The sequence below is a fragment of the Ranitomeya imitator genome, chromosome 2 (genome assembly GCF_032444005.1).
Source record: "Ranitomeya imitator isolate aRanImi1 chromosome 2, aRanImi1.pri, whole genome shotgun sequence".
Lineage (NCBI taxonomy): Eukaryota > Metazoa > Chordata > Amphibia > Anura > Dendrobatidae > Ranitomeya > Ranitomeya imitator.
The window spans coordinates 716,990,710-717,014,700 of record NC_091283.1 but is presented as its reverse complement, the minus strand read 5'-3'; the positions used below and the strand labels follow the sequence as shown (position 1 = coordinate 717,014,700).

Genomic DNA, 23,991 nt, shown 5'->3' with positions numbered 1-23,991 from the left:
CTTACCTGTCTGTTACTTCTTAGGACCTTAGTAATATCTAATATATAAAGGTGTATGTGTGTGTGTGTATGTATTTCCGGGATTGGCACCTGCACCGTCGCCGCTACAGCCACATTTTGCACAGTCACACGTCTGGACCCCGAGAGCGTCATAGGCTATGTTGTGAACCCCGCACTTTATATTAACCCCGCGCTTTCCAATTCGCCAAACAATTTTGACCTTATCTACATAATGGGGAAATTGTGAAAGGAAAAGTGTTGGGAGGCAAATTGACAGCTGCCAGATGTGAACAAGGGGGACTTAAAGAATGAGAACGATGGCGCAAAGGAGTATATACCGTCCAGCTGCTAAGGTGGGGCCCTGACATGGGATACTCACCGCACACGGGGATATAAACACACACACAAAATGCGCCACACACTACCACGTGCTTGAACACATATACCACCCTCGGCACACGTTTCACCACACATACGCCAACCTCGCCACATAAAAGTCGAAACACAAAACTCACCGCTCAAAACTCGCCACGCGCAAAATTCGCCACATGCAAAACTAGGCTCACGCAAAACTCGCCACACGTGCAAAACTCACCTCATGGAAGACTTGCCACACGCAAAACTTGCACACATGGAAAAACTGCCACCACATACACAAAAGTTGCAACACATGCAAAAGTTGCCTCACACAAAACTTGCACTACACATAAATCTCGCCATGCGCAAAATTTGCTGCACACAACTTGCTACACTAACCTGTCACATGCAACTCGACACACAAAAAGTTGCTAGATGCATGTCGCCACACAAAACTCATCTCACAAAATTCGCTACATGCATGTCGCCACACGCAACTCAACACACACAACTTGACACATGAAACTCGCCCTAAAACACACACAAGTCTGGTATTATCCTTCAAAAATAAAAATCTGATTAATAAGCAGACAAACTACAAGAGCAACAAATGTAACATATAGGAAATACGGCAGCTGTCAGTCACATGACCTGTCTATTATGTGTATGTGTGAGCTAATATATACTGCCAGGGGGGAGGGCTTCCTGTTGGCTGGGGATTTATCAGGCTGCCAATTTAGCTTACAAATACTGAGGGAAAAATACTGACCAAATAAAGTGTGAACGCGGTCTAATACAGGAGGAGATGACAGATATATACTGTATACAGGGGAGATGACATACAGGTACATACTACAGTCATGGCCAAAAGTTTTGAGAATGACACCAAAATTATATTTTCACATGATCTGCTGCCCTCTGGTTTTTATTAGTGTTTGTCTGATGTTTATATCATATACAGAAATATAATTGCAATCATATTATGAGTACCAATAGGTTACATTGACAGTTAGAATGAGTTAATGCAGCAAGTCAATATTTGCAGTGTTGACCCTTCTTCTTCAAGACCTCTGCAATTCTCCCTGGCATGCTCTCAATCAACTTCTGGACCAAATCCTGACTGATAGCAGTCCATTCTTGCATAATCAATGCTTGCATTTTGCCAGAATTTGTTGGTTTTTGTTTGTCCACCCGTCTCTTGATGATTGACCAGAAGTTCTCAATGGGATTAAGATCTGGGGAGTTTCCAGGCCATGGACCCAAAATCTCTATATTTTGTTCCATGAGCCATTTAGCTATCACCTTTGCTTTATGGCAAGGTGCTCCATCATGCTGGAAAAGGCATTGTTGGGCGCCAAACTGCTCTTGGACGGTTGGGAGAAGTTGCTCTTGGAGGACATTCTGGTACCATTCTTTATTCATGGCTGTGTTTTTAGGCAAGACTGTGAGTGAGCCGATTCCCTTGGCTGAGAAGCAACCCCACACATGAATGGTTTCAGGATGCTTTACAGTTGGCATGAGACAAGACTGGTGGGAGCGCTCACCTCTTCTTCTCCGAATAAGCGGTTTTCCAGATGTCCCAAACAATCGAAAAGGGGATTCATCAGAGAAAATGACTTTGCCCCAGTCCTCAGCAGTCCACTCCCTGTACCTTTTGCAGAATATCAGGCGGTCCCTGATGTTTTTTCTGGAGAGAAGTGGCTTCTTTGCTGCCCTCCTTGAAACCTGGCCTTGCTCAAAGAGTCTCCGCCTCACAGTGCGTGCAGAAGCACTCACACCAGCCTGCTGCCATTCCTGAACAAGCTCGGCACTGCTGGTAGTCCGATCCCGCAGCTGAAACAGTTTTAAGATACGGTCCTGGTGCTTGCTGGTCTTTCTTGGGCGCCCTGGAGCCTTTTTGACAACAATGGAAGCTCTCTCCTTGAAGTTCTTGATGATGCGATAGATTGTTGACTGAGGTGCAATCTTTGTAGCTGCGATACTCTTCCCTGTTAGGCCATTTTTGTGCAGTGCAATGATGGCTGCACGTGTTTCTTTAGAGATAACCATGGTTAACTGAAGAGAAACAATGATACTAAGCACCAGCCTCCTTTTTAAAGTGTCCAGTGATGTCATTCTTACTTAATCATGACTGATTGATCGCCAGCCCTGTCCTCATCAACACCCACACCTGTGTTAATGGATCAATCACGCCAAAAACGATGTTAGCTGCTCCTTTTAAGGCAGGACTGCAATGATGTTGAAATGTGTTTTGGGGGTTAGAGTTCATTTTCTGGGCAAATATTGACTTTGCAAGTACAGTAATTGCTGTTAAGCTGATCACTGATATTCAGGAGTATATGCAAATTGCCATTAGAAAAAATGAAGCAGTAGACTTTGGAAAAATTAATATTTGTCTCATTCTCAATTTTTGGCCATGACTGTATATACAGGGGAGATGACACACAGGTATATGCTATATACAGGAGGAGATGACACATAGGTATATTCAGGATGAGATGACATACTGCCGGTATATACTATATACAGGGAAGATGACATACAGGTATGTACTATATACAGGAGATGACATATACAGTAGGTGTATACTAATATAAGGGAGATGACAAACATGTATATACTGAGGTGAAAATGAGAGGTGTGAGGTGAAAATAGTGGAGTGATCGGAAAATGACAGATGTGCGGAGAGTGACATAAGCATGTCAAGGTGAGGAGACGTAAAGCCGCAATTCTCCTCTAGGAAATATGCAAATTGTCTCTTCAGAGAGGAAGAGGACTAGAACTCTAGTGCCACCTATTGGAAGTAGCAATCCTAACAGTCAGTCGACCCTTTAACGAGCCTTGTCACATGACTTAGGATAATAGCCAAACCAGAATCTCAATTTGCAGACACTGTGTTTCTGTGTTGACTGTTAGGATTGCTACTTCCAATAGGTGGCACTAGAGTTCTAGTTCTCTTCCTCTCTGAAGAGACAGTTTGCAGATGTGAGGTTGAAATGACAAGTGTTAGGGGGAATGAGAGGAGTGAGGTGCTATAACTAACCACAGATATTTACTATGCCCAGGCAACACGGGGCTCTTCAGCTAGTAAAAAATAAAAATAGTAAAAACCACTCTTTTGGGCCGATTCTTTAAGACAGACATTGTGTATTACTGCCTCCTGCTGATATGAACCATATAAGATAGTGGTACCGGATGTTGTGGTCGGCTGAGGAATTGTTTCGACTTTTCAGCCATGCCAACCCTGTCTTCCGAGGTGCTGGCGGTGCCCCAGCTACATTGGTTACTTTCGCCTCTGCTTTGTTCTTCCACTGAGCCCCCTTTGTCATGTGGGAAAGCAATCAGTAGTTTCTATACTAGCGTGTACTTGAATTCACGCATTTTGCAATCCCGGTTCAAGGATGGAAGTTGTCCTTGTAGCGGAGATCCAGCAGGGTGGTAACCCTGGAAACAGCAGCTTGGAGTGCCACCCTGCTGGAAAAACTGTTCCTCAACTTCCTCTTCAAAACTGTTCCTAGTTGGACCCTTACGTACCAGGCTTTTATGTTGTGGGTAAGGAACCCCTCCTCTGAGCCATGTGTGTATGACAAGCCTTATAAAAGTGTGAGTATTGCCTGGTCCTCCTGCTTTTCTTCCTCCTGTGCCACCACCCCATCCTTCATCACCTAAAGGGTTCTTTCAAGCAAAAATAGGCATAGTAATGCTGATGATGGAGTCATCAGCCCTGGCCATGTTTGGTAAATATTCAAAGCAGTGCAACATGGCACACGTGTCCCGCATGGAGAATCACTCGTGGGGAAGTGGTGTTCCGCCCAGCAACTGGTGCGTGCGGCAGCTGAAACTCCACTATTGCCTGCTGTTGCTTGCCGTCTCTCCAGCATATCATAGGTAGGGTTTCACCTTGTTGTTACGTCTCCTATGAGGTGGTGAGCTGGAAGGCAGAAGTGACGCTGCCTTACAGATTGGTAAGCAGCAGAGTGAGAATGCCGAAAACACTCACACACTGCACGCACTTTCAGCAGCAAATCCGACATATTTGGGTAGTTCTTCAGGGAGCTCTGCACCACCAAGTTCAGCACATGCACTAGGCAAGGGGTGTGAATAGTGATGGGCGAGTATGCTCATTACTCTAGTTTCTCAGAGCATGCTCGGGTGGTCTGAGTATTTCCACGTGCTTGGAGATTTAGGTTGTCGACGCAGCTGCAGGTCCGCTCTCTAAATATTGAGCTTTTTATACAGTTGATGTATTTCATCAAGTAAAGGCTAAAATGTTTGAAAACCTGATAATTATACTTGAGTAACCATAGAAACTTCAGACTAGAAGATCTAAAAACATCATCACCAAAAACTGTGTGAAAACCAAAATTTGTGTCCGTTTCTGAACGTCTTGGCCACCATTGCATAATGCTCTGCACTGTAGCTGGTCAATGCCAGAGTGGTCTGCAATTGCTCATTTTCTCCTCACTATTAAAACAAGCCTGTGCACTGGGCTGAGCAGAGCATCCCTGATGATAGTGGAGTCGTCTCATTCAAAGCTGAGCTCTGCTTGGTTACCATCTGTATACATTTGGCTATATGATAAATGAAGCAAGTTATTTTCTTTGATCCCAATATTATCTTAAAATTGTCATTTAAGTCAATAGAAGTAATATTACAACTTGGGTTGGCCATTAACAAGATGTGCCCCCAAAATAATGTTATGTTATGGGAAAATCCTGTCTTTGCATTGTCCTTCATGTGCTATACAATCGTAGTAGATAAAGATCAATCTCCAGAAACCCATCGTATCCAAAATAAAAGATAACGATCCCTTTATTTCACATTATTAAGAACATTACAGTACCTAATCCTAGGAGATTACCGAAACTATGACTAAGAACCATTTAGTTTGAAACACGGTGGCCTGTCTTCTAAGATTGTTTGCCCTTTGTGTTTTTAATAATGTAAAATAATTTTTCATTTTTCTATTTTAAACATGTTGCTGGATTTAATTTTTTCTGTCTGTGGCAAGTCTTACTGCTCCTCAGTCATGGAGTTCTCTCAAGGCACTGTCCTTGTCATGAAGTTTGTGCGGTCTAAAGCCCCCTGGGTCATTAGAAATCTGACGGATGAACAATGGTCCTGTTGGCAGCTCTCACCCTAATCTGCCATAACCAGGAGCACTGGCCATGCTGAACTTCTGTGCTCTCTGAGACAGTTGCTGCCACACACCTTTTGGCGGTGTCTTATCTCTACAAAGCAAAGGAATCGTCAGTCTGAAAGAAGACATGCCGGATCTTTAACTCCCCAAAAATGATCTTTCCGTGGCTTCTGTATATATTAGGCAGTCGGCCCTCCCCATTGATATCAACCGGTTCAGCCAGTGATAGTCTACTGTGGATGGAGACCTTAAATATGAGGGTGATAAGATTTGTGTTGCATTTATTATCTCCGGCAGGCTGGGGCTCTACTACATAAGTACATCACACCAGTAAGCTTTTTTTTCTTTTTTTTTTCTTTCATTTAATACCCACTTTTTGCACTTTATTGCAAAAAGGTGCTGAAAAAAGATCCAAATGAACTATTCAGCACTTTACTATGGTATTCAGATTCAGTGACTTGTATTTGTGCGGTTACCATGTCCTTTTTCTGATTATTATTACTTAGCACTGGCTACAGCAAATTTTTAACATCAGAAGTGATTAGTCACACATATTAATGAAGTTTATTCATGGCATTCTGCTTTCTTCTGCTTTCTTCATACATGCAAAAGTGTCTCTTAGTATTATAACGACATTTTTTGCTGGTCGTGATTTATATACCTTTGCAATTCCCCTGAAGTCCTGCTTCGGCAGTATAATTCAGTTTTTTATTCATTAATGTACATTTCATGTTGATAACATTTATATTTTGGCATAAGGTACTCCTTTTCTCCTCCTTGCTATAATTAGCTATTAGGGGTTGTGTATAGCTACAGTTTTCTCTACCTGTATACATTGGTCAGAAGTCACTCTACTATGAGTGAGCTGTCAAGGCTGAGTACACAAGTTTCAGTAAATGGGAATTGTAGCTTCATGTGAAACCTGCTGGTGTTAATCTCTATGGGGGGTTCCCTACATAACTGAGATTGGTCCTCTATTCAGACTGTCATGATTGTAAGGTACTGGAACTGTTGAGCAATGATCTCAGGTTAAAGAATTCAACATTGTGCAACTCTGTAAGTCTAAGGAGCATTGATCACTTGACCATTCTTTTAATTTTTTTTGCAATGTTTTAATTAATACTTACTTGTACTCAGTCTTCAGGATTTTCAGCAATATTTGATTTTACCAAACCTCATACATAAGTCCAGTATGGGCAAGGATGAGGTGATCTGTGCCAAGACTTTAAGTTGATCTTATCCATCCTTCGTCCCAGTAATAGAGTTCCTTTTTATTTTTTCCCCTCTCCCTTTATTTTTTATTACTATATATCTTGTGAAAATCATCATAAATATAGAATGTCTCTGTTTTCTTGATCAGGCTTACTGTGGATTTTTCAGAGAGGGAATCCCGCCAGAGAAACTATCAGCAGTTGCAACTGGAAACTGGGGGTGCGGAGCTTTCGGTGGAGACAGTAAATTAAAAGGTAAATGCTAAAATCAGTATGTTATTTATCGGAGAGTAAAGGTACCGTCACACATAACGATATCGTTAACAATATCGTTGCTTTTTGTGACGTAGCAACGATATCGTTAACGAAATCGTTGTGTGTGACAGCGACCAACGATCAAGCCCTTGCTGGGAGATCGTTGGTCTCGCTGGGGAAAGTCCAGCACTTTATTTTGTCGCTGGATCTCTCGCTGATATCGCTGGATCGGCACGTGTGACGCCGATCCAGCGATGTCTTCACTGGTAACCAGGGTAAATATCGGGTTACTAAGCGCAGGGCCGCGCTTAGTAACCCGATGTTTACCCTGGTTACCGTGGTAAATGTAAAAATAAAAAAACACTACATACTTACATTCCCGGTGTCTGGTCATGTCCCTCGCCTTCAGCTTCCCGCACTGACTGGTGAGCGCCGGCCAACCGTAAAGCAGAGCACAGCGGTGACGTCACCGCTGTACTTTACGGCCGGCGCTCAGTCAGTGCGGGATGCTGAAGGCGAGGGACATGACCAGACACCGGGAATGTAAGTATGTAGTGTTTTTTTTTTTTTTTTTTACATTTACAACGGTAACCAGGGTAAACATCGGGTTACAAAGCGCGGCCCTGCGCTTAGTAACCCGATGTTTACCCTGGTTACCCGCAATATACAAATAAAAGGGTGCACTTCAGCTGTATGTCAGTATGAAGCAAGGGTGCAGAGCCTAGTCCAATAAATATTATGACCAAAAAAGAAGAAAGATTGGACTAAAGCAGGCTCGCACAACCAAAAAATATAGAAAAATAATGAACATGTTTATTAAACACCACAACATAGATATAAAAACACTTAAAATGAAAACAAATGTGTACAAAAACACCCCCACAATATGCCACAATGTCTGCAGAATATATATACATGCATAAAGTCATGTGAATAGCCGGACAAGTAATGATATACAGTACCACGAGCTAGCAATCAAAAAGGGCCAAAACCAGAGACAATAAAATGTACATACCAAGTCCCTAGATTCCCTGCTGGTGAAAAGGTGCACCAGAATGACCCCAAATAGATAAACCAGAGATCCAGAGGACACCCACTGTATAATATATATGTGGGGAAAATACCTAGATAAAGGAACAAAGCTCCCATATAGAAAGAGCAAGCGGCATCACGCCAGAGATACTCAGCTGAGTCCGGGATGAAACAGGTGGGAGCAAAAAAGGCTACTTGGCTGCAGGTAGTATGAAAATTCACATGCCTCAGCTAATCGGCAAATGCCAGACAGGAGGGGGGGTGTAAGAACGAGACCGCTGTACTTTACGGCCGGTGCTCAGTCAATGCGGGAAGCTGAAGGCGAGGGACATGACCAGACACCGGGAATGTAAGTATGTAGTGTTTTTTTTTTTTTGTTTTTTTTACATTTACAACGGTAACCAGGGTAAACATCGGGTTACAAAGCGCGGCCCTGCGCTTAGTAACCCGATGTTTACCCTGGTTACCCGGGGACATCGGGATCGTTGGTCGCTGGAGAGCGGTCTGTGTGACAGCTCTCCAGCGACCAAACAGCGACGCTGCAGCAATCGATATCGTTGTCGGTATCGCTGCAGCGTCGCTTAGTGTGACGGTACCTTAAGGGTATTTTTATCTGAACACAAGTACCGATCAACAATACAAAAAGTCAATTGGAGCTCATTTAAATCTTTTTACACTGGTCAAACGGTATTAAGGCAATTTATCATGAATATGATCGGTCCTCATACAGTTTACATGATTATACAGGGAGATATGCTTTTGACAACTATTATTTTTTGGCCCTGTAATAGATGCTGTCGGTCAGTGATTTGGGAACAAGCATGCTTCTGAATGCTTATTCGGTTGGTTAATGGGTTCTGTAATAGGGGGGAAAACCATTATTTTACCACCTGTCAGCAGACCACTGCTTAGAAATGTTCTCCACATGGCAGAAATATTTGTATCCCAATCAGTTTACCAATCTGTTATGAGCTTGATGAGGATTTTTAGGTGTTGTCCCTAATTTCTGCATGTTAGAACTATAATTGTGCATAGCATTTATCTTTTTGTCATACCACTGTTGATTGACAGACTAGAACGTAACGTAGCACTCCTGAAACGACACATGGTGTTTCCCAGTGTTGAGTATGACCTTTTAAATCCCTCATGAAAAATGAACGTCGTTCCACACAAGCGGGACTGCCTGTCATGTCATGCAGCACAAGGCTCGCTCCTATGGAGTAATGCCGGAGAGGGGTGCAGGCATTTACATGTGGCGTAAAATTCCAGAAGTCTCACTAGGATTAATACTCAGACATGGCTAAAGTCTTTGTGATTGTTGTATCACTTCCCCAAAAGGACATAAGTCCTGTCCTAAAAAAGCAACTAAACATCCACCCTTACTAGTTACAGTTGTCAAAATGGTTTACTATATTTTTTTTTATAGTAGAGATTTTTATTCGATGCATTAATCATTTTAGATGTGAATTGCATTGTATTGATGAAGGCCGGACGGGGAGAGGGAGGGAATAAGTTTAAGGGTTAGAAGTCATGTAAATACATTATGTAAAACTGTATTGAATTTTCCTGTGTGTTGCTAATGAAATTTGCTATTTAAGTGCTGGAACTAAAATTTTAAAGGGAGATGTATTTATGAGCCAGTAAATTGAAGACTGATCAGAGGAGTCAATAAGGTCATGAGATATGAACATAAGGTACATTATAAACTGGTCCCAGAGGGGCGATTCCCGTCTCCCAACAGTTCTAATCAGATTTCTGCTGACCGGTGTCCATCTAGTGAGGTCGTCACCACAGCACCGAGGTATGATAAAATGGCAGGACCTTTCTGGCATTGATATAGGACAATTGCAGTCTTCACTGGGGGTCTTCCCACATTCCTTTTAAATGTCAAAACAAAAATTAAGCTAAAATCCAGTAGTACATGGACGTTATCTGGCACCTACTGTTTTTCCATTGTGTGACCATTTTGTCATTGATTAATTCTTCCTATATATTTGGTTTGTTTTCATGTATTTCTTCCAGAAACTTATTGTAATTACACGTTTTGTTATACACGTTTTTTTTAATTTTCTTTGTGTATTGGAACAATGCAAAAAAAAGAAGAAAAAGGCAAATTGGACATAATTTCACACACAACTCCAAAACTGGGCCGGTCAAAATTGTTGCAACCCTCAACTATATCCCTGATGTATTCCATCCTCCCCTGCAATCTGTTGTTTTAAGTATTTTTTTAATAAAAAGAATTTTAAGGGACTCCTTTCACTCTACATCATTGATTATCAGTCTGACCCTGATTGATCGCACATCCGGTGTTTTTCTAATTTGGCTTCTTTATCGTTCTTACTTACAAGGACAAACATGGCAATTCATAGTTAGATGGTGTTGGTGCGCACTTTTCACATATTTCACCTTAATACTTTAACACCCTTTGGAATAAAGAACTGCAATCAATTGCTTTTTATAACAATCAACAAGCTTCTTACGCCTCTTAACTAGAATTTTGGACCACTCTTCTTTGCAAACTGCTACTGGTCTCATATATGCAGGCTGCCTTCTCACAACAGCAATGTTAAAATCTCTCCACAGGTGTTCAATGGGATTTAGATCAGGTCTCTTTGCTGGCCACTTTTAAACTCCCCAGCCCTTTGTCTCCATCCATTTCTGGGTGTTTCTTGAAGTAATTTTGGGGTCATTGTCCTGCTGGAAGACACAAGCACAGCTTTCTAACACTGGACACTATATTGCCACCCAAAATCCTTTGGTAATCTTCAGATTTCATGACACCTTGCATACAGTCAAAGCACCCAGTGCCAGAGCAAAACAACCCATAAACCTATTTGAACCTTCACCATATGTGACTGTAGGTACTGTGCTTTTTTTTTTTTTTTTTTGTAGGCCTCATTCCATTTTTGGTTTACAGTAGAATGAGCAGCTTTATCAAAAATCTCCATATTGGTGTCCTCTGTCCACAAGACACTTTCCCAGAAGGATATTGGCTTGCTTAGGTATATTTTGTAAACTTCGGTCTAATTTTTTTTTTTGTCTGTCAGCAATGTGGTCCTCATGGGTCTCCTGCCATGGGTCTCCTGCCATGGGTCTCCTGCCATTACTCAAATGTCAATGGATAGTTTGCAGGAACGCTGATGCACCCTGAGCCTGTAGGACAACTGCAAAAACTTGATTGGGGCTGCTTATCCACTACCTGGACAGCTGCTGCTTCAATCTGTTTACATGACCAAAGAATTTCAGCGCACTTTGTCAGAAACCATCTCAGGAAAGCTCATCTGCATGCACGTCGTCCTCATCGAGGTTTCCACATGACTGTAGTTCTTCGTCGTAGCCGACTTAAGTGGGCAAATACTCACCTTCAACAACAAATGTATGTATCGAAAATAAGACAGTTGAATTATGCAGCAAATTAGTCTCCATCAACCTAGCTGAGGATAATATGAAATCGAGAGGGAGAGTGGGAGATTCCACAAGAACCCAGAGAGGAAAGGTCAAAGGTGTATGAGAATATATGTATAAAGGTGTAACGGAATTTGCATCAGAGAAGGTATGCCTGCTGACAACCAGAATGCGTAGGAAGCAGACAAAAGCAAAGTGACAAGTAATATAAAGGAGATTACCTGTCCCAAGATGAGTCCGCACATGCAGTGTGCTTGATGTCCGGAGCAGAGTTGCATGTGTAATAATAATAATAATCTTTATATAGCACCAACATATTCCGCAGTGCTTTACAGTTTAAGTGTAATGAGAACCCCAAGGTCGTGACTTTGTATCTTACCGGTGTGGTGTCACTTCGGTAAACAAACTTCGGGTAAAACCGGAGAGAGCCGAATGTCTCCAAGCAGTTAAACAGCAGTAGTGCGCATGCGTCAGGTGATACAGCAACACACTAGAGAACAAGAGTAAAATAAGTGAAGCTTCAGGTGGGACATAACAAGAGTGGAAAAATGAGGAAATGGCAAAACCAAAAAAAAGCAAATGCTAATATTATCAATATTACTAACAACATTATTACTGGAGAGAGAATATGAAAGGTTGGTCATGTTAATTATAGGAGAAAAAAAAAGGGGGAGGTAAAAAGAGAAAGCGGGAGAAATGGGAAAGATCAGATATATTACTGTAGAGGAAAACCTGAGTTTATATTCGGTGTTCACTGTATGCTCCTAGTAGAAATAAGAGAGTAAATAGTTACATCACATTCCACAATATCAATATGGAATTACATAGTCAGAGTATACTATTCAATAAAAGACCTCATCTATATAACGCATGCATCTCTAGTGTTTGTAAAGTATCAATCCAGAAGGCTTCTTTTCCTCAGTAACTTAATACTATCACCACTCCTTCTTGGGATTGTAGCAGTCTCGATGACCTGATATTTAAGCTCGGCCACTGTGTCCTGTTGAGATGAAATGTGCTGGAATAGGTAACATTGTTTTTGTTTGTTTTGTTTTTTTTTTTCTTTACATCGATTAGTCGATTTGTGTTGGGAAATGTGGTCTCTGATATGCTGGGTAGTCTCACCAACATATCAGAGACCAAATGATTACTTGATCAGGTAGACCACGTGCGCAGAATGGCACGTGAAGAACCCTTTTACAGGGAAAAATGTTCCCGTTCTAGGGGAGTAAATTAAACTTCCTTGGTGATATTTGAACACTGTAGGCAGTGTAGTCACGGAACACTGAAATACCACATCTTAGATAGGGTTAAAAGCGAATTTGTATAATGGGTTGAGTTTTATGAGGACATCCATAGAGCAGGAGGGAGGATGTCCACCTTATCTCTACCCCCGGGTGTGGTCTGGAACTTGAGTACCTGGCCTCCAAAAGCAGTAGGGATTCAGTGCCTGGAGATGAACGCTCCAGAGAAGCGTTCGTGGTTTGCTGTTACCTGAACCGTGGGTCTTGCCATTTGTGCTTCGCCTTGGTTTGTCGCATCTCTACCACAAAATAAATATATATATATTTGTGTTGTCTTTCTTCCATCATAACATTTCGGGAGCCAATATGTATTTTTATTTTCATCAGTGCAGCTTATTTTTTTCAGGATGATTTGTATTCCAGTGGTGCCATTTTGTGGTAGATACAACCTGTTACCAAGTAGAAGCTGTACCGTGCAATCAACATGATTTTTTGATCATTTATGGTGCACAAAGGGACGTGCGCATTACAAATATGTTGTATACATTTAAGGGGTTAATGAGTGAAAAATCCTAGTTTACATCTACATGCTAAATATCATAGGACTAAATATTGTAAAGTGTAATTGAGGACTCTTTTATGAATGTCTTATTTTAATAATTCCCAATGTTCTAGTCTAATATGATCAAGATAAATGGCAGACAGCCTTTCCCTCCCATTCACGTGGCGTTGATTATAGCTGGTGATAAAATGAGTGTGATGAAGCCTGGCTAAATTAATTGCCTGATTAAATAAGTCTTTCTCCCAGTGTTTGTTTCATCATGATAAATCAATCTCGCTGATGAGGCGATGCCATTTATATCATATTAAACAGATGCAAATATTAGAAAACCGTTGTTGCCCCAACAATATATTGTGCATATCTGTGCTTTTATCTTTGCATTTATACATGAACACAAATATCACTACTTAAGTAGATAACTCAAGATTTTTGGCCTGATATATTTTAGTTTAAGGAAATTTATCTTTAAAAAACTGTATATTTAGATCAGGTTTTCATTATGTTTTTAAAGGGGTTGTCCGATCAAAACCGATAAAGCTCCAGTCACTGTGTGACTGCAGACTTATGAATCCTCCCAGCTCACGCACTGTGCACTGTGGAGATTCGTCTGTTCCAGACTGGGAACTGGAGGGTATGTGGGCGTTATACATACCCCCGGCCAGTGGGCAGGTAAAAACATTTCTCATGCCTGAAGGGTTAACCCGCCAACACAGGGAGGGCACCTTAACAGAGTTTTACTACAGAGAGAGGCCAAACGGACCATGCGTACATGGACACAGGGCCTGATTGGTTTTAATGAGAAATTTGATATGAATGTATTCCTCTAAAACTACGTTCACATTTGCGTTGTGCGCCGCTGCGTCGGCGACGCAACGCAAATAAAAACGCACGCAAAAACGCTGCGTTTTGCGACGCATGCGTCGTTTTTTGCCGGAATTTGGACGCAAGAAAAATGCAACTTGTTGCGTTTTCTGCGCCCGACGCTTGCGGCAAAAAAAACGCATGCGTAGCACAACGCATGTCCATGCGTCCCCCATGTTAAATATAGGGGCGCATGACGCATGCGTCGCCGCTGCGTCGCCCGACGCAAACACGCAAAACGCTAATGTGAACGCAGACTAATCGGGAGGCACGCTGAGTTTTTATTTTGGGTATGTTATGCAATGTATTTTCATTGTGTTTGTTTATTCTAATAGTCAAATGGGGGCATATCTAGATTTTTCTTCCTGGATCCACCTGTTATTTAAACAGTCCCTTGTACCTCCTCGTTACCTTGGACCAGTGGAAGCGCTTGGAGCGCGTCGTGATTTTACGTGGTCTCTACCTCTTCTCCCTCACCGTAATGTTTTTACCGGCTTGTGAATATAGTATCAACACCCAAAACGGTGAGTGCTGCCTCCTTTCTTTTTGGACATTTACGCTGCTGCACTTTTCTCTGGCTGGCACCCCATACTACGAGTTTCTCCATACGATTGTTTCAGGAACTGCCTTTCTCTTTGGGACCGGTCTTCCTGCCTGGTGCTGGTTCATGTTCTGCCCTCCAGCCATGGATTCATAAGTTTGCAGTCACACAGAGTGACTGGAGACTTATCGGGTTTGACCAGACATCCCCCTTTAAGTGACTATGCACATTTTACCCCTTTAGGATTGCATTTCCTGCATGCTGCAGCTCTTATCTGCTTTGTTCTGTAAACTAGGTCAGAGTCAGCACGGTCATGACAGATGACTGCCACCATAAGTCTCATGTGGCAGAGAGCGTTCCTTAGGCTCACTGCTCTTACAGTATAGAATCACCATCTGTAATTACGACTAAACCTTCTTTCCTATAGATGTAGAGAATGTCCTCTTGTCCCCGTCCTAGGTGTATAAAGATCACCGGAAAGATCGCTGTACTGTGCCCTCATACATTTGTACACTGTACTGGTCCCTAAGCCTTTGTTCTTCCGAACTCTATAACTCTAGGTTTGCTAATCTCTTGTGGTGTTGCAGTTCACCCATTCCCTTAGGAGCCTTGGTCGCACTTAGGCTACGTTCACATTAGCGTTTTGCGTGTTTGCGTCGGGCGACGCAGCGGCGACGCATGCGTAATGCGCCCCTATATTTAACATGGGGGACGCATGGACATGCGTTGTGCTGCATTGTGCGACGCATGCGTTTTTTTTGCCGCAAGTGTCGGGCGCAGAAAACGCAACAAGTTGCATTTTTCTTGCGTCCAAATTTCGGCAAAAAACGACGCATGCGTCGCAAAACGCAGCGTTTTTGCGTGCGTTTTGGTGCGTTTTTATGTGCGTTGCGTCGCCGACGCAGCGGCGCACAACGCAAATGTGAACGTAGCCTTAGCTGAACTAGAGCAGTGGCAGAGCCCACATGTGCAGCACTTTCTATTCATTCATCAGCCCATTTGCCTTCTTGATTTAGGGCAACTAAAAGCCAAGAAAACGTAACCAAACTTATTTTTATGCATATTTGACGTATTCATATTTAGGCTATGTGCACACGTTGTGGATTTGGCTGTGGATGCGCAGCGGATTGGCCGCTGCGGATTTGCGGCAGTTTTCCATGCAGTGTACAGTACCATGAAAACCTATGGAAAACCAAATCCACAGTGCCCATGCTGCGGAAAATACAGCGCGGAAATGTTTCGTTGTTTATTCCGCAGCATGTCAATTCTTTGTGCGGATTCCGCAGCATTTTACACCTGCTCCTCAATAGGAATCCGCAGGTGAAATCCGCACAAAAAACGCAGGAAATCCGCGGGTAATCCACAGGTAAAACGCAGTGCGTTTTACCTGCGGATTTTTCAAAAACTGTGCCGAAAAATCTGCACACGAATCCGCAACATGGGCACATAGCCTTAGAGACACGCAAAATATGTATTCATAGCCCTGACAAACATCAGTGCGAGAAATCAGATGACCACAATAATATTATCCTCCTAATACATTTACTATAGCGGCTGTAAATCATCTTCCTCAGAGGAAAGGAACTGATGATTGATTTGCCCTTCAGGTAAAAGCTGTTTAACAAGCCGTCCCAGGGAAGTTGTATGGAGCGGATTAGAGAACATAGTGACACCTTGTACAGCTCAGACTAATGAAGGGTAGACGGGACAAGTCACCGCAGCCTTGATCCAGGGCTTCTGGAGTTACGAGAGTCGGCACATTTTCATTTTCTTCTGCTATTAATACATGGCCTTTATCTTTATGGACTGATAATATAGCAATATGATATATATGATACATAACCTGACATAGCACAAATATTTTTATCTTCAAATAATATGGTCTTCAAGAATTTAGTTTTTTTATTGCTGCTCATAAATATTCAGTAGGAATTGACTCCTGCCCTGCTTTCTTTTTTGGTATGTTAATACAGTTCAGAAAAGCTGCAAACTTTATTTCTGGATTTTTTTTTCAGGTAAAATCCATAGCTGAAGAAAGAACCACTTTATCTCATACACTGCAGGGTGACCATTCCATAGTCGGGAATGTATGAGCTACATCCTGGCTACATTAGGAGCCTTATCGCAACTCTGTGATTCGGGGTTAATTTTGAAGTCTAGATCAGACTGGCCACTGTAGGCTTGACTCTGCCTGAGATACCTGTGTTTAACCCCTTCATGACCAGAGCTTTTTTCGGTTTTGCGTTTCGTTTTTCGCTCCCCTTCTTCCCAGAGCCATAAGTTTTTCGTTTGTTTTTTTTTTTGTTTTTTGTTTTTTTATTGTTCTGTCAAAATGGCCAAGTAAGGGCTTATTTTTTGTGGGAAGAGATGTACTTTTGAACGACATTATTGGTTTTACCATGTCGTGTACTCGAAAACGGGAAAGAAAATGCCAAGTGCGGTGACATTGCAAAAAAAGTGCAATCTCACACTTGTTTTTTGTTTGGCTTTTTGCTAGGTTCACTAAATTCTAAAACTGACCTGCCATTATGATTCTCCAGGTCATTACGAGTTCATAGACACCAAACATGACTAGGTTCTTTTTTATCTACCTGGTGAAAGAAACTTTGCTAAAAAAAAAAAAAAAAAAAAAAAAATTGTGCCAATTTCCGATACCCGTAGCATCTCCATTTTTCTCTCTCGGGTTGGGTGAAGGCTTATTGTTTTGCGCGCCGAGCTGACATTTTTAATGATACCACTTTTGTACAGACTCTTGATCGCCCGTTATAGTATTTTAATGCAATGTCGCGGCAACCAAAAAAACGTAATAATGGCACTTTGATTTTTTTCTTCTTTTTTTTTTTTTTGCTACACCGTTTAGTGATCAGGTTAATGCTTTTTTTTTTTTTTTTTATTGATCGGGCGTTTCTGAACACGGCGATATCAAATGTGTATTTTTTTTGTTTTTTTATATATAATTTTTTTAATACTATTTGATACTATTTTTCTTCTTTAAGTTTTGGCATGCTTCAATAGCCTCTATAGGAGACTAGAAGATGGAATAACTCGATCGCCTCTGCTACATAATAGTGATGCTCAGAATACCTCTATGTAGAATTACAGCATTGCTATGAGCGCCGTCCGCAGGGTGGCGCTCATAGCAATCCGGCATCAACATCCATAGAGGTCTCAAGGAGACCTTGAACCTATGTCCCCCGATCACGTGACAGGGGTCATCTGTGCGCGTATTTCCGGCCTGATGGCCAGAAGCGTGCATTAAATGCTGCTGTCAGTTTGACAGCGGCATTTAACTAGTTGATAGGCGCGATTCCGCCCGCGCTTATTGCGGGCATATGTCAGCTGTTCAAGACAGCTAACATGTCCCAGCTTTGATGCGGGCTCCCCGCCGAAGCCCACATCAAAGCGGGGGTACTGCCATTGGACGTACTATCCCATCCAATGGCAGTAAGGGGTTAAAGTGAGGGCAGCATGTGTCTGCAGCGGTCAGCACTCTCTCATTTTAGTCCATGATATAAAAGTGCTTCTCACTAAATTAGAATATCATCAAAAAGTTAATTTATTTCATTTCTTCAATACAAAAAAGGGAAGCTCATATATTCTATAGTCATTACAGACAGAGTGATCTATTTCACGTGTTTATGTTAATGTTGATGATTACGGCTTACAGCCAATGAAAACCCGAAAGTCATTATCTCAGTAAATTAGAATAATTAACACAAAAAAAGTAAAGTCTTGCTAAGCATTTAAAATGGTCCCTTAGTCTGTTTCACAATCATAGGGAAGACTATGACTTAAAAGATGTCCAGAAGACAGTCATTGACACAATCCACAAAAAGGCTAAGACACAAAATATCGTTGCTAAAGAAGCCGTCTATTCAGAGGGCTGTATCCAAGCATATTAATGGAAAGTTGAGTGGAAGGAAAAAGTGTCGTAGAAAAAGGTGCCCAAGCAACCAGGATAACCGCAGCTTTGAAAAGATTAAGAAAAGGCCATTCAAAATTTGGGGGAGATTCACAAGGAGTGGACTGCTGCTGGAGTCGTTGCTTCAAGAGCCACCACACACAGACATATCCAGGACATGGGCTATAAGTATCACATTCCTTGTGTCAAGCCACTCATGACCAATAGGCCACACCAGAAGCATCTTACCTGGGCCAAGGAGAAAAAGAACTGGATTATTGCTCAGTAGTCCAAGGTGTTGTTTTCAGAAAGTAAATTTTGCATTTCATTTGGAAATCAAGGTCCCAGAGTCTGGAGGAAGAGTGGAGAGGCACACAATCCAAGCTTCTTGAGGTCTAGTGTGAAGTTTCCACAATCAGTGATGGTTTGGGGAGCCATGTCATCTGGTGTAGGTCCAATGTGTTTTATCAAGACCAAAGTCAGCGCAGCCGTCTACCAGGAAATTTTTGAGCTCTTCATACTTCCCTCTGCCAACAAGCTTTATGGAGATGGAAATTTTCATTCTCCAGCAGGAATTGGCCCCTGTCCACACTGCCAAAAGTACCAATACCTGGTTTAAAAACAACAGTATGACTCTGCTTGATTGGCCAGCAAACTCACCGGACCTTCACAGCAGGTATTGTCAAGTGGAAAATAAGACACCAGACCCAACAATGCAGAGGAGCTGAAGGCTGCTATCAAAGCAACCTGAGCTACCATATCACCTCAGCAGTGCCACAGGCTGATCGCTCCATGCCACGCCGCATTGATGCAGTAATTGATGCAAACGGAGAACCAACCAAGTATTGAGTGCATTTACTGAATATACATTTCAGTAGGCCAACATTTTGGAATTTAAAATAATTTTTCAAGCTGGTGTTATAAAGTATTCTCATTTACTGAGATAATGACTTTTGAGTTTTCATTGGCCTTTAGCCATAATCCTCAACATTAACAGAAATAAACACGTGAAATATATAGCTATCGAGGTTCACATGGATTTAATTATTTAGGTTTCATTTGTACACATCAAAAGTGCAAAAATTCTCCTTGCTACCAAAGGAGCAAAAAGTCAAGAAACCTCAGGCACTGAAAGGGTGAAACGTGACACTTTAATCTATTTATTCCATATATTAATCTGACCTGATGAGTTTTTGCTACTGTGTATTTTTGTCCAGCAAAGTGGATAGGATTTCGAGAAATCTCATGCCCACTGTTTTTTTTTTTGTTTGTTTGTTTTTTACGCTGTGTAAACTGACCTGCGGTACATTTTTGGAATCCACAGCATGGCAATTTCTCTTGCTGATGCGCTGAATTTTATGTGCTAATTTTCTCCATAGAATTGCATTAGAAGCAGAAAATGAGCAGGTAAAAAGACCTGTGTGTTTCTAGTGCTTCTACTCTGCAAAAACACTTGTAATCTGCACATTACAGTACCAATAAAGCCAATACTGGGAAGTCCTAGAAAACAATGCTGCTTTATGTAAAACATGAGAGACCACTATGAAAGTTCAATACATGTAAAAAAAAAAAAATAATAATTCAAAACGCAATGGAAAAGGCATACGGTAATTTATATTGTAGGTACAGAAACTGCATAACCTTAAAATCTCATGACATTTTCCTAGTCTTAAAATCAACTTTTCCTGATCAGTAAGAGGATAGTTACTAGTTTGTTTCCATTTAAAAACTATGGAAAACAAGTTGACAACTTGGAAGTGTATTGTAGTGTCTACCACAGCAAATTCACGTTGCACATGCTGGACTAGTGCGTTTCAGGAACAGAAAGAGGAAAAAAAAAATCTTTTCAAGGGGATTAAATCAAAAGAAATGATAGACTAACCCCTAAGGAGCATTTTCTTTGGCTCTCATTGATCATTACATCGTCCTTACTTTTAGGACACAACTTCCCTCCTACATTTCCAGTATGTTCTGTGATGTTGAGATTTAACGGTTTATTTAAAACAACATTATTGGGCTTTTTAGGAAGGTTTGTGATACTCGCTATGCGGTGTTGCCAAAAATAGTAGAAAATCCAATACCAAACACGTTGCTGCAGCTTCCAACAAGCTTCTAACAAGCCATGTTCTGTTAACCGTCATGTACTTGATTCTAATTTCTTACTACTTTTATTTTCAGCCTTAATTCAGCTTCTGGCCGCTGCAGAGACTGGGCGAGATGTTGTGTATTTCACCTTTGGTGACAAAGCGTTAATGCAAGAGGTTTACAATATGCACGACTTCCTTATTGAGAATGATAAAACTGTTGGTGAGTACTTTATATATTGATTTCCAAAAATCACACATTTATAATCTGGTGCATCAGATGTGCAGTCACTTGTATAGATGGTAGTGATGTGCTGCACATCCGTTCTGGAGAACGTTGGAGCAGAATGATTGGTTTGCTCCTCACTTTCCTTGCGTGTGACTGGGATGCAATGACTATTGTCATAATTCATTGTAAGTCCTAATCTGGGCCAAAAATAGAAAAGCTTTGAGGAGTAGAGTTGAGTGAATATGTTCGGAGTCGGTCATGGAATGTGAATTTGCCATATTCGTGCCATATTGGTATCCTATTCGTGCAGAATTTGTTTGATTATTGATTCTGAACATATTCAGTCATTTCTACTCTTATTGACTCCAATGACGAATGAGAATATTGCAAATACAATATTTGCCACCAATCCTAATCAGAACTGAATTTTGAAAACTTTGCTCAACTCTAGTCAGTAGACTTGTCGTCTTGCTGGTCACTCCTTCGCCCCCTGCTGTATATTCAGGTCTTGGACAGTGGTCGATGCACACTGTACCCTAAATGGGAAATGTCTCTCTGCATGTGCAGACTTAACCTGGAGCTATTGGGACTACCTCCGAAAATCCAACCATGGACCCCTGATTGGCAGGAATCACATTTATCGCCTTGCAATACACAAATGTTTGGCTTTAAAAGTAGAAATGGAAATCAATGTTTGTTCACATCTGTATTGTTAGTTTTGCCTGAACTATACCGGTATTATATTTTCTGTTTCCTGTTGTTTTTTTCAGGTGACATCTACAAGCTGCTGCTTATGTATTACGGCGAAAAATGCAAAAATTGTTCTTCGCCAAGACCAGATACAAAGTTGTATTCGTTCATTTTCAACAAATGTTAACAGAGACCTGGTTAAAAGGACTCTTCTAGCAAAATCATTGCTTTGCTCTCTTCCACTTTGTTAACCTGTTTGAACTGCTGGGTGTAATATACGGACGAGTATGACCAGTGTATATAACAGTGCAATTTAGTCTTCTGTGCTTTTCAAATGAGATCCTCTTAGGGCTGTGTTTCTATTACGTTTTTAAGATGTGTTATGCTTGATTGGAAGATTTTTTCCATTGATTTTTCTTATTTCAAATTTCATAATTATTTTTAGATTCTTACAAGGGACAATAAATTACTGTGCTGTGCCAACCACTGAATGTCCATATTATGTGGTTGTAGAAACTGACACTGCTTCATCCATTTGATACGGCCACATTGGGGCAAGTTCTAAATTCACTAGTACTGAAGTGACGGATTAAAAAAACAAAACATGCAACTGTATCTTAATCACTCCCCGAAGCATTGGTGGCTCCTGCTATCACTGCAGTGGTAACTTGCCAGTAGTGCCTGCGGACTCCTCTTCTTTTTTGTGAACGATCATTTGGATAAACTAGTGCATCACTACAGTGCACACGGCTTGGCTCTCAAGTGCAAGAGTTAACACCATTCACTTGACAAGCAAACTATGGTTGGACGTGCACATGCTGTTGAGTTTTATGATAACCGAATATTTACACTTGATTCTAAGTAATCAGTATAGATAATAAAATATAAGAATGCAAGTTATTCTGTGTTTATTTGGAGTGGAAATATCAGAAGTTTTGTCGTCCATACCTGTGCTCCAATGTAAGGAGACAACTGGATATTTTGGGACAACAGAATACATTAAAATGCCAGATATCCTGTGTTTGCTGTTGGAATATTACATGGCAAAGGACTAAAGGTTTTCTATTGGGTACAACCCTGAAGAAGTTAGCCATAATGGAATATTTTGTATAATTTTGGGCACTAATGAATGAGAAGATATTAAAGAGCTTAAATGGGCAGTTTGTACTTTGACAGCTTGATCTCATTTGGGCTAAATAGGGGATTTGTAAATCATTCTACATAAACATTTTCTTACCCACAACAATTTTTTGTCCATGTCGGAAAATCGCGCAGCGACGGATCCTGCACCGTCCGTCATTGGCTATAATGGAAGCCAGGGTTCGGTTGAGGGGTTATTTTTTGCATGCCGAGCTGACATTTTTTAATGATTCCATTTTGGTGTAGATACGTTCTTTTGATAACCCGTTATTGCATGTTAATGCAATGTCGCGGTGACCAAAAAAACGTAATTCTGCAATTTTGATTTTTTTTTTATTTATTTTGTTTTGATTGGGGCGAAAGGGGGGTGATTTGTACTTTTATATTTTTTAAGATTTTTAACCCCTTTACCTCCAAGGGTGGTTTGCACGTCAATGACCAGGCCAATTTTTACAATTCTGACCACTGTCCCTTTATGAGGTTATAACTCCGAAACGCTTCAACGGATCCTGGTGATTCTGACATTGTTTTCTCGTGACATATTGTACTTCATGATAGTGGTAAAATTTCTTTGATAGTACCTGCGTTTATTTGTGAAAAAAACGGAAATTTGGCGAAAATTTTGAAAATTTCGCAATTTTCAAACTTTTAATTTTTATGCAATTAAATCACAGAGATATGTCACACAAAATACTTAATAAGTAACATTTCCCACATGTCTCCTTTACATCAGCATAATTTTGGAACCAATTTTTTTTGTTGTTAGGGAGTTATAAGGGTTAAAAGTTGACCAGCAATTTCTCATTTTTACAACACCATTTTTTTTTAGGGACCACGTCTCATTTGAAGTCATTTTGAGGGGTCTATATGATAGAAAATGCCCAAGTGTGACACCATTCTAAAAACTGCACCCCTCAAGGTGCTCAAAACCACATTCAAGAAGTTTATTAACCCTTCAGGTGTTTAATAGGAATTTTTGGAATGTTTAAATAAAAATGAACATTTAACTTTTTTACACAAAAAATTTACTTCAGCTCCAATTTGTTTTATTTTACCAAGGGTAACAGGAGAAAATGGACCCCAAAAGTTGTTGTCCAATTTGTCCTGAGTACGCTGATACCCCATATGTGGCAGTAAACCACTGTTTGGGCGCATGGGAGAGCTCGGAAGGGAAGGAGCGCCGTTTGACTTTTCAATGCAAAATTGACAGGAATTGAGATGGGACGCCATGTTGCGTTTGGAGAGCCACTGATGTGCCTAAACATTGAAACCCCCCACAAGTGACACCATTTTGGAAAGTAGACCCCCTAAGGAACTTATCTGGATGTGTGGTGAGC

General features: G+C 41.1%; 1 protein-coding gene across 3 annotated transcripts in view; it reads left to right on the top strand.

Moving 5' to 3' along the window:
* The window catches only part of PARG (poly(ADP-ribose) glycohydrolase), a 217,060-nt gene extending 194,650 nt beyond the window's left edge, over positions 1-22,410 (top strand). For all 3 annotated transcript variants that reach the window (XM_069753149.1, XM_069753148.1, XM_069753150.1), the window contains 3 exons: positions 6,857-6,962; positions 20,690-20,818; positions 21,595-22,410. In XM_069753149.1, the coding sequence (XP_069609250.1) occupies positions 6,857-6,962; positions 20,690-20,818; positions 21,595-21,701 (342 nt within the window). In that variant the 3' untranslated portion in view covers positions 21,702-22,410. The remainder of the gene's footprint in view (positions 1-6,856; positions 6,963-20,689; positions 20,819-21,594) is intronic.
* Positions 22,411-23,991: the final 1,581 nt, after the last annotated feature.